The 11,459-nt window shown below is 44.5% G+C and overlaps 1 protein-coding gene across 1 annotated transcript; it reads left to right on the top strand.

The window, feature by feature from the left end:
• Positions 1-6,736: 6,736 nt before the first annotated feature.
• Positions 6,737-10,981, top strand: BTG2 (BTG anti-proliferation factor 2). The gene is given in 2 exon segments (XM_072648150.1): positions 6,737-7,162; positions 8,412-10,981. Coding segments are annotated over 2 exon segments (717 nt in total). The 5' UTR covers positions 6,737-6,780; the 3' UTR covers positions 8,747-10,981.
• The last annotated feature ends 478 nt before the right edge of the window (positions 10,982-11,459 follow it).

The following is an 11,459-nucleotide window of genomic DNA, read 5'->3' as shown; positions in this document are numbered from 1 at the left end:
ACAACCCTGTGAAATAGGTGCTATTATAATGCTATTATTATCCTTATCTTACAGATGAGGAAACTGAGCCTGAGAGTTCATTGAGTTGCCTAAGGTCACTCAGCTAGAAATGTCTGAAGCACAATTGGAATTCAGGTCTTCTTCAGGGTGGAGTGCTCTATCCACTCTGTCACCCAGAGCCCAACAGTGTTTGGTACACAGTAGGTGCTTAATAAATGTTTGGTTGTTGGTTGATTGATAAATTGATTGGTCTGGTCTTTCTTTTCCCCTGGTGATTGGGAAGGCCCAGGCTGGGTAATTTACGGCAGCCCTCATTACCCACCCAAGTCTCCTGTTCCTCTTTTCTAAACCTGTCTAGTTTCAAGCCCCCTCCCATCACCCCACCTCCCCTACTTCCCCTGAGAGTTTTCTAAGCTCCCACAGCTGTGGTGCCAGTTGCCTGGCTGCCCTTTATCTGTCCCCATACATTCAACCCCAGGGGCCCACACCCATTATAACTTTTCCAAAACAACGTCTGGGTAAACCCAACCAATTCCAAGGTCTCTTGTCTGGTTTCCTCCAAGATGAATAAAGGGAGGGAGCTGATTCTCTGGTCTTCCCTTAGTCCCCACTGAATAAGGAGAAGGAAATTTACAAAGTGCTCCTCCTGGGGTCTGGGAAGAAAGTCTTGAAATTAGTCCTAGTCCCCTCCATTACCCCAAATCCCTGTGTACTCCCTCATGCTTAGCTTGGGGAACATTTAGTCATCCTGAACCTTTCTCCCCAAACAGGGGAAAAGACAGCAGGAAAAGAGGGTTGTGGTTGGGGATGCCCTTTTAGGCAAGGAGTACTAAGTTGTTTTTGTATCATGGCCCCTTTTGACGGGTTGGAGAAACCTACAGACAGAACCCTTTTTAAAATGATGTTTTAATAAATACATAAAATGAACTATGTAAAATTTTAAAGGAAAGCAATTATACAAAAATAGTTATTAAAATTTTTGTTAAGGTTTATGGATCACAAATCAAGAACCTCTGCTCTAGAGGGTCATGGAATTCTTTATTTTAGTGCTTCCCTAACCTTTTGTAGCCTAATATGTACCTGTGAATTGACTGAGACACATTGGGACACTTCATAGGAGAAACACATGTCTAAATAAATACCAGTCTGGCCATCTGGTCATCTTCACCCTCCAGCACAGTCTTATCTCTTTCCTCTCTGTCTCTCTGTTTCCCTCTCTGGATCTGTCTCTCTCTGTCTATTTCTCTCTCTCTTTGTCTCTCTCTGGATCTCTCTGTCTGCCCCTTTCCCTATCTGTGTTTCTTTCTTTCTCACTCTGTTTCTCTCTGTCTCTCAATTCATATTTATGTCTAACTATGGGTTCAGGGTAACATGGTGTAGTGTGGAACTGGATCTGAAGTCAGGAAGACATGAGGTTCAAATCCCACCTCAGACACTTAACTAGCTGTGTGACTTTAGGCAAATGGCTTACTTTCTCTGAACTCAGTTTCCTCATAGGTAAAATGGGAATAGTAATAGCACCTGCCTTTAGTGAGTGATTATCAGAATCAAATGAGGTAGCTATGAATGTACTTGACCTTAAAGTTCTGTATAAAAGTTTTTCACTATTAATTATTATTATTTATTAATCATTAGTATTATTTCTTCCTCTTCCTAAGAATGCCTCTACACCTTCCACCCTTTATTCTCTGTGGTAACAAACTGGCAAAATGTAACTTAAGGAACCATAAGCCATGAGTCCTTGTGAGAATATCACATAGCAGTTAGGGAGAATCTCTGGAGGGGTGGAAAAGGTCTCTGAGGGACCAGATGTCAGATGTAAGGAGTGCTGGTGACCTCCCCTCTCCCATTCTCCAGTCTCTCCCCAGTCCTTAGTTTTCTCATCTATTTGATTCATATTAGGATAAAATAAAGTCTCTGAGTGCAGCCAACCCTTGTTGCAGGGAAGATTGTTATGCTATAGTATGAGGGTCAAGCAATCATCAATTATTAAGCGCCTACTGTGTGCCTAACACTGTGCTAAAGTGCTCACCAGAACAAGGTAGACATCTGCAAGACAAGTCCAGGATTTGGGGAAATAGGTTGGATTCTTCAACTCAAAAGATACCATGAAAGTCAGTCAGGACCTAGTCCCACTACTGACCTCTCTGGCTTTCTTAAAGTCCCAACAAAAGTCCCATCTTCTACAAGAAGTCTTCCCCAACCCCTCTTAATTCTAGTCCCTTCCCTTTGTTAATTCTTCCTTCCTTCCTTCCTCCCTCCCTTCCTTCCTTCCTTCCTTCCTTCCATCAGGTTCATCACTATGACAGTGCATGGGTTACAGAGAGGCCTTCGTCCTTTCAGCTATTTCCTGCCTGCACTGTTACCATGGTGGCCAAAGCCTGGCTAGCCTGCATCTGCCACTGCTCTTGTTGCTATTTCTGTATGTCACCTGGAAAACCTGTGGGTAGCTGCTGAGGGGTTGACATTTCCTGGCTCAGGAGCAAAACGTGTAGCCTCCTCCCCATTCTCCATCTTGCCCTTCACCCAACAACGTTCTTCAAAGCTTCCTTTAGCACCATTTAATCCCTTCTCTAAAGGGACAATAATAATTCATAATAATAACAATCACAAGAATACCTTCAGTGAGTCAGTAGACAATGAGCTCACATCCCAATACTTTAAATCAATTACAGAAAAGCAGTCTGCATAATATTAAATATAAAGGAGTCATAGCAGGATAGGCCATGTAACCTAGGACCATTCCTATCAGAACTTCACTGAAAAACACAAAAACATAAACACAACACTTGATATTTATATAGCATTTACATATGTGTACGTGTGTGTATAGATGTATATTTAGATAGAGAAAGAGAGAAAGGAAACAGTGACAGAGACAGAGAGACAGAGGCAGAGAGATTGAGCCAGTGAGAGGAGAGAAACTGATGGGGGGGGCTGTCAAAGAGAAAGAGAGAGACAGTCAGAGAGACAGACTGCAGAGGAGGGTGGGGAAGAGAGAATTTGCTGAGTATTTTAAAGTTTGCCAAGAATTTTAAATACTTAACCTCATTCTACCCTCATGACCACCCTGTGATGGGCTGGGAAGGGTGGGGTGGAGAGAAAAACTAGAGGCTACATCAGTAGTACAGAGGAGAGAGGTAAAGAGAGCCTGAATTAGGGAGGTACTACAAAGGCATGGATGCCAGAGATATTTCAAGGTAAGAATGTCTATGACTAGGGACTGATGGGACATTGGAGATGACAGAGAGATAAAAGTCAAAGGTCACCGAGTTTCCAAGTCTTCTTGACCGCTTTTAATAGAAATAGGGAAGTCAGGGAAAAGAACATATTTTGACCTTAAAAGGTGTGTTTCTGAGAGAAACTAGGGCCCCCAGGGTGAGGGTGGAAGAAGGTGGGACGAAGACGGGGTAGGAAGAGGCTTAAAAGTCCCTGCCGCATTGTTGTGGAAAGTCCTGAATGAACCTACTTAAGATGCTTTCCTACTCCAGAAACAGAGGGAAGACAGATTGCTGGTCCTCCCTGGTGAGGTACTGATATCTCTTATCATTGAAGGACAGAAGGGGCAGGGACAACATTAAGGAGTTCTAAAAAAAGCATCAAGATCAAAGCACTCAGACTCAACACAGAATGGCCCCAAGTCCTCGAGTCCCAAACACATACAAATTCCAAAATGTCAACCTATACCAAATCCAGAAAGGCAGCTATATTGCCACCTCTTCCCACCATGGCTTCCCGTAAACATACACCCACAATCCTCCTCAATGCATTGCTATGGCCAAGCACACAAACATGCAGACGTAGCTCGAAGGCACACGCACTCGAATGTGAGAGTCACACAAGCTCTGCAGCAGCTGCCTCCAGTGTCAAAGGGAGCTGACATCATCTTCCCAGAATATTTCAATACAACCTTTGCCTGAGGACCAGGTTTCACCAAATCCCAGGTCTCTAAGTATAGCAAGAGACCTTGGAGTTAACTCCAGGAACTCAGCTGAGTTCCTAGAAGCACAAAATATGGTGTTGGCCACATCTTCAATTTAATACAGAAAACATTTATGAAGCACCTACTATGTGCCACACACTGTACTAAGTGGTGGTAATTAAAAAACAAACAGCGAGGCTGTGCAGCCTCAGACAAGTGACAACTTCTGAATCTCCATTTTCATACTATATAAAAGTTAGCTATTATCATTAAATGTTAGCTATCATTATCATTATTATATCCCAGAGAGTCATTATTTCTTTGCTGCAATTAATGAGCTCCTTCTATGTGCCAGACACTGAGAATACAAAGAAAGAATCCCTCCTCCAAAGAAATGGAAACACCAGTGCCATCTTTGTATTAACATGGTCAGGCATGAGGCCTCTTGGACATGACAACAGAAATATATCAGTCAGTTCAGCCATGACCTAGTGCTATGCCATCACCAATATGTTTGCCACATACAAACACACCAAGGACATAACTGGTGAGCTTATTCAGGAATAATTACAATATTTCTTCAGCCTGTGATACACTCTCTTCTATGGCTCCCAGTGTTTAGTGAATTGAACATAACTTACTGGGTTTTCTTTTAACTGATTTGGTTCATTCAGTCATTACTTGTTGAAATATTTCTAACTTCCAGTATGTATTGAAAGTTTATAGGGACAAAGGGACAGAACAGCTTCTTTAAAACTAAGTTTCATCATCTATTAGAATGGGAGAATTGCCCTTTATGATCTCAAAGGTCTCTTTCCAGCTCTAGTTGAATTTTGAACCTTTAAAAAGTGTATTATTCTGGAAAATGTGGGGCATACGGTTACTGTGTGTAGAGTTGTAGGGGTTCGATGTTTTGTTGTTAACAACGGTAACTCTTTGACAGTGGATTTTCCATAAAATGTGAGGGGTGTGGAGTTCAATTCACCTGAACACACTATCCCTCTTTTTGAAACATCTGTCTCATGGCAACACTCTTGGGTCATAATGCTTTGTTTCATCTTTCACTCACAAAAAACTACTCTAGTCATATAACATATGCAGTTGGCATAAGCCCCACTGGTGGGTCAATACATGGTAAACTCATGCAAATGGCTTCAGAAGACCCAAGATGAATCCTTAGCTCAGAGGAAATCTGTGGATTTTCTGCAATCTAGCCCATTGATGGATTGTACATAGTCGTTTGCATGTGGTCCCCCACATTAGATAGTGAATTTCTTGAGAGCAGGAACTACATTTTGCCTTTCTTTGCATCCCCAGCACTTAGCACAGTGCCTGGCACATAAAATATGTTTAATAAATATTTAGCAACTAATTGAGTAAAGTGAATATTGCTCATTCATTTTATAAAAGTGGCAGGTTTAATTTCAGTTAGATGGCAGTTAACTATGTGGGGAGGGTTGTTAAAGAGCTGTAATGTCTCAGGTAAATCACTTAAACTCTTTGGGCTTCAATTTCTCCTTTTGTAAAAAGGGGAGAATAATTCCAGGTTGTTGTGAGGATCAGATAAGAAACAGCGTGTTGAAATGTCTAAATTGCCAGGCTAGTGTGCTATGGTGTAAGTTGGAAGATCCCATGGAAGTTGCTAGAATCTAAAATCATAGCATGATAGGCTCTAAATGTTCAAACGGTCCCAAGAGAACATCTAGGCCAACCATTGTCATTTTACAAAGCAGGAAACTGAGGACTAGAGAGAAGTAACTTGCCTGTGGTCATGCAGGTTGTAAATAGTTGAGCCAGGATTCATATGTGGTTTTTTGAACAACCCAAACAATACACCAGTAGGGTAAATGCTCGCATAGGCTTCAGTCCTTTCTCTTTTTCTTTCTCCTTGGTTTCTCTCTTCCTCCAAAACCTATTTCATTCATTTATTCAAAAAAAAAAATTTCTGCAAAGCGCCATAGGAAGTACTGGGGTGAAACAAGACGTATTCAAATCCTGATTTTACTTTTTCTTGCATGGAGGAGCCTCGGTTTCCGATTCTGTAAAATGAAGGAGGTTGACCAAAAAAACCTATGTTTATATTCACTATTCTAAAGGACTTGGGGAGGGCATTCTAAACTAGGAGATTATGTTGTACGTGTTGTTTCGTGATATACAATGACCGCTCCCTGAAGATAAGGGTTCATTTGTGTCTCTGTAGCCATCATACTCTACCATGGTGCTTGATAATTGTTCATCGACTGAGTAGTAAACGAAGATTTAGAAAGGGTAACATGCAAGGCTTGTATGAATATAATTGAGGTAAGGAGTTAAAAAGAAGGCAATCTTTTCTCTTGAGGTCTGTCTGTCCTCAGTCATTCTAGCTGGACTGAAAGATAAGAGAGATGCTGCACAGGTAGGTTGGGACTAGAATGTAGGGAACCTCGTATACCAGGAGTTGGTACTTTAGTCTGTAATCAATAAGAGCACCTGGTGATCTTTGGGCAGGGGAACGTGCCAGCGGATTTCTGGAACATCACTCTTGAATATGGGTGTTGAGGGTGAAGGCGAGCCAGGCACTCTGAGGTTGGGGAGGTTTTGGATAAGTGGAGAGAAGACATTCTAGGTCTCTCCCTCTCTGCCCCCTCTCTTTGTGTCCCTCCTCTCTTCCGGTTACGCCTGCTTTCTCTAGCAAGTTACTTCGGGTTACCCTAGATTCCCTCCCTTCACTTCTCTCTTCCTCGCGTCTCTAGACTCAGCTCTGGTTCCCAGCACTGACGTCACTCCAGGATGACATAAGCGCCGGAGGAGGAGGAGGCGGCCGAGGGGAGTGGAGTGCAGGATGCGGAGCGAAGGCTGGCCCTGCCCCACGATAGCCAATGGACGCCGCCGTCGTCTCCCCCTCCCTCTCCAAGGCTATGAAAAGAAGAGACTGGCTACAAGTCTGGGCAGAGCAAGAGCAGCGGTGGCGCGGGCAGTCTGCAGCCTAACTCAGCTGGAGTCCACAGAGTAGTGGCTGGTCCAACCTGGAGAACTCTCCCCATCCTGCTGCCGCTGGGACCAGCTTCATACCCCTGTACGCCCCTCGCGAAGACAGTGCGCCCGACATGAGCCAGACCCGCTGGACCGGGAAGAGAGCCGACATGCTCCCGGAGATCGCCGCTGCCGTGGGTTTCCTCTCCAGTCTGTTGAGGACCCGGGGCTGTGTAAGCGAACAGAGGCTGCAAGTTTTCAGCGGGGCCCTTCAAGAGGCACTCACAGGTGGGCATATTCAGAGAGGTTGCCACTCCTTACTTGGCCAGGGACCCTTCCAGCCCCACCCACTCTAAACTGTCCCCCCTATCATCGGGGCAGTGTCAACATCCCACCTCATTCCACCCCGGCCAGCACTTTCCCGTACCCCCAAGCGCACAGTTTGTGTAATCCAAACAAAGTATTACAGAAATGTGAGTTATTAGTATTATCGTTCTACAGTGGAGAGATGCTAGGGGTGAGGAATATTCGTATTATCTTCTCGCGGGGGAGGAAGAGAAGGGAGGAGGGTCGAGGTGGACCGCAGTGGCTGCGGGCTGCTGATCACGGAGCCTGTGGTGGGGTACAATCGCTTGTCCCTGTCCGAATCCTTTCAAACATCAGAGATACACAGCCACTTTCCTTTAATCGTTACACAAAACCTCCTGATCCCTCGGGCTTTGGGCAGACTTGGGAGTCAATGGGTTTCCGCTGGAGTTTCCCTTCGGTTTCTTTTCAGTTCTCCTTGAGGCCTCTGCCTTCTACCCTCGTTTGTGAAGGTGTCCAGCCTTGTCTGGAAGCCGCCTTTCCCGGAGGTCCCTGAGTGTGGGGGTGGGAGAGACTGGAATTAGTCAAAGGGGTCTGGTCGGGCTACCAGCTGTTGTGAACTGGCTCATTCCCGACTGCGACTGCTTTCTCAAAACAAGTCCGAAGCCAAAGCCCTAGCTCTGATTTCTGTGTCTGTTGGCGGAGGATTTTTCTGATTGTGAACCTTGAGAGAGTTAAGCTCTCAAGTTATCGGGTGAGAAGCACCGACGACACAGAAGGCGAGTGATTTGCTCCATGATCCCATAATGTTATAGCAACTGAGTTGGAATCAAAATTCTTGGCTTCTGGTCTGTGAGTTGACTGCCCCTGGAACTCCCAGAGGCCAAGCCCGGGCAAGCTAAAACATCGATCCCTTAGTTAAACCCGGGCTACTGTTAGAGGGTATGGCCTCAGACCCCCGCCACCAGGGTGAGCACTGCAAGAAGGTCAAAGCCTTTCCCAAGCTTTTGGTCCAGATGGCTACATTGGCCTGACCCTCAGGGGCTGAAGTTACTTGATGATACACTTACTTATGAAGTTACTTAGTGATAAACTAAGCTTATAAAGTTGCTTAGGCTTCCTTCCCTTTGCCTGTACATTTTATTCCACGGCCATACCAGCTGTGCCCTTAGCATAGCCTGTGCCAGCCTGACTTGAATTAACCAGGGAATCTCCCCATTTCCCTCCACAGAGCACTACAAGCACCACTGGTTCCCTGAAAAACCATCCAAAGGTTCAGGCTACCGCTGCATCCGAATCAACCACAAGATGGATCCCATCATCAGCAAGGTAGCCAGGCAGATTGGACTCAGCCTGCCCCAGCTGTACCGCCTGCTGCCCAGCGAGTTGACCCTTTGGGTGGACCCCTATGAAGTATCCTACCGAATTGGGGAAGATGGATCAATTTGTGTCCTCTATGAGGAAGGGCCCACTCCATCCACTTATGGACTCCTCACTTGCAAGAACCAAATTATGTTGGGCCGGAGCAGCCCCTCGAAAAACTATGTGATGGCGGTCTCCAGTTAAGACCCCCTACTACTGCCCCCCCCCCCCCCAGCAATCTACTGTATTCATTCAGCCATGACAACAGGCTACTGCATACCTCAACTTGGGGAATCATATTTTTAAATGAAGAGTTATTTATATATATTTTTTTTAAAAAAGAGGGGGAAAAAAACCAAAATTTTTTTTTTTTAAGAAAAAAAATCCTTAGTGGGAGCTGCTTGGAAGTGGTCTCCTATGGTGCCTTTGGAAAGAAATGTTGTGAGCCTGAGTGTCTTGAAGCCAGTATCTGCCAATGGGAGAGGTAGCAGTTTAGGTATATGGACTTGGCAGGATGAAGGTGATGGTGGGGTTGGGGAGGGTATAGGGTAGGGGCCTGGTCAGCACCCCAGGGAAAATGAGAACATCTTTGGTTAGCAACTGTGAATGAGGAATATCAGAGTCTACCCTGGGTGGGAGAAAGGTACAGAATTTCAATTTATAGTTGTCTGTACCCACAGCCAGGGTTCCAGGAACCTGATCCTCTTTAGCTAAGGGGCATTCAAGCCTAAACTTTTGAAATACTATGTTGCCTATCTTTCCTTTCTTTTTTTTTCTTCTCTTTTTTCCCCCTCTGATGAGATCATGGGCAGGAAACAAAAGGGCAGCTTCCTTATTTCTCCTGCCTGGATCAACTTTTCTTGAAATAAGAAATTGTCCTGATAATATCCTCAGGGTCTGGAAGGTTTTGACATCTCAACTGTGATTTCTAAGGCTTTGGGGTTTTTATTTTTATTTAGATTTTTTGGTGATGGAGGGTCTGGAATAGACTAGAAGGGTAAGGAAACCTGCACAAAATCTCCATGTTGCTTTATGCTGCTCTGTGTATGTGGATGTGTGTATACTGAATTCTCAAGGGGGTGATTTGTAATGGAAGTCTGGGGCCCAAAGAGCTCTCAGTGGGGAGTGCTCCAGGGACTGGCAGCCTTGTCTGCTGCCCTGCTTTGGGAACCACAGAAGAGTCCTGATGATGCTGCCATTATCCCTTTGAAAGTTGAACTCAAAAGCTACAGGGAACTTCAGGATTTTTATGATACGACTTCTTTTCAAAGCACAAATCTTCCCTTTCTCACCCTCTCCTTTTTCTTGGACTGTCACTAGAGCTGCTCCCATCTTTTTAGGACAAAAGTTCTCAAGCCTTGTGCAATATGGTCTCCTGAAACTCAAAGTGGCCTGGTGGTGGAATGATTCTCCAACCCTCTTGAGGACATCTGTGAAGAATCAATCTCCCCAGGCCCTCTGGGCTCCAGTTGGCTACTTTGTTTTGAGGGCACCTCTTGCCTGAGCCCCAGTTTCTACAGGCCTTGGTATTGTTCTCAGGCTGCCTCTAAAAACAAACCTTTGGGCACTGACTTCTCCTTGGCACTGAGTGCCTGGTGGTGGAAGAGGAGTGTCTTTCTCTAAATGTGACTCCAATCCGTTAGTAGAGTTGTGCAATATTTACTGTTCTTGGTTAGGGAGAAATAGAAAAGAATATCCCTTCCCCTTCCTCCCCACACTACTCTTGGGAGTGAGGGGGAGGGTTGAGAAGGCTTCAGGTATCCTTGATCAGAACACCCTGGGATGGACACAGCTGGAGCATCTGGTCACCTTGGTTAAGCTCCTGTTGCTAGGGCTTAGTAAAGAATCCCTCTTCCTCCCCCTTTCCCATCCCCTCCTGTGGAAGTCTCCCTAGCTTTCTTTTTCCCTTTGGATTTCCCAAGCTGCTCCATTCCCTGATTCATAAGGTGCTAATAACCAAACACTCTCTACTCTTTCATTCTAGTTCTTCCCCCTTTGTGACTGCACCAAATTTTGTGTCAGCTCCTAGACCCTGGTTCAAGTATTAAGTCTAACTGAAAGTTAATTCTTCACCCACAGAGCAGGGAATTGATTCCTTGACCTGTGGGATGGTAAAAACAACAAACAGCTGTGAATCACTGTGGAATATGTCCTTGCCCCTGACTGCACATGGGACCCTGCTGTTTCTGGTCTCTTCAACATTTTCTCTCTTTTCTTCCTTAATATGTACTTTTAAGAAACAATATCTCAGAGCTGGACTGTTGAGCAGGACTGGCTCTCATATTAAGTCAAACATGGTAGTGAGTCTGTAAGCTATTCTGACAGAGGGGACAAAGGTTACTAATTGTATATTGTATAGTGTTTTTATATGAAAGAATGTACAGCTCTATTGATAAATGTACACTTTTTTGTTACTTTAATAAAAATGTAGCTGTTCTAGCCGTGTGGTGTAGACAAATGTAAGTGCCTAGCCTTCCTTTCTGTCCCTACCCTTTTACCTCAGACCTCAAATTCCTTCTTGTAGATGTTATTGTGCATTACGTCCAAAAGAAATGAGAAGGAATGAGATATCTCATAAGAAATTGGGTTGGGATTTAAGCTAATCTTCAGATTTTTATTCAGTCTCCCTTCCTGGGAACAATTTTCTGCCCCACTTCAAACATCTACTTCCTATCTTCTCTCTGGGCAAGTGATTTAACCTCTCCATACCTCAGTTTCCTCATTTGTAAAATAGGAATAATCATGGCATCCACAGGATCCATTATTTTAGGCTCAAATAATCTAATGTATTTAAGATGACCTGCAGACCATAAAGGATCACCTAGGTGTGAGCTATTAGTATGATTTTTATCATAAGCTGTAGTAGCTAACATTTATGAAATGCGATGCTGTTAGAGCCTTACATTTTTCCATTTTG

This window comes from Notamacropus eugenii, chromosome 2 (assembly GCF_028372415.1).
Source record: "Notamacropus eugenii isolate mMacEug1 chromosome 2, mMacEug1.pri_v2, whole genome shotgun sequence".
NCBI lineage: Eukaryota > Metazoa > Chordata > Mammalia > Diprotodontia > Macropodidae > Notamacropus > Notamacropus eugenii.
The sequence above is the reverse complement of the archived record's forward strand: the minus strand, read 5'-3'. Positions and strand labels throughout refer to the sequence as shown.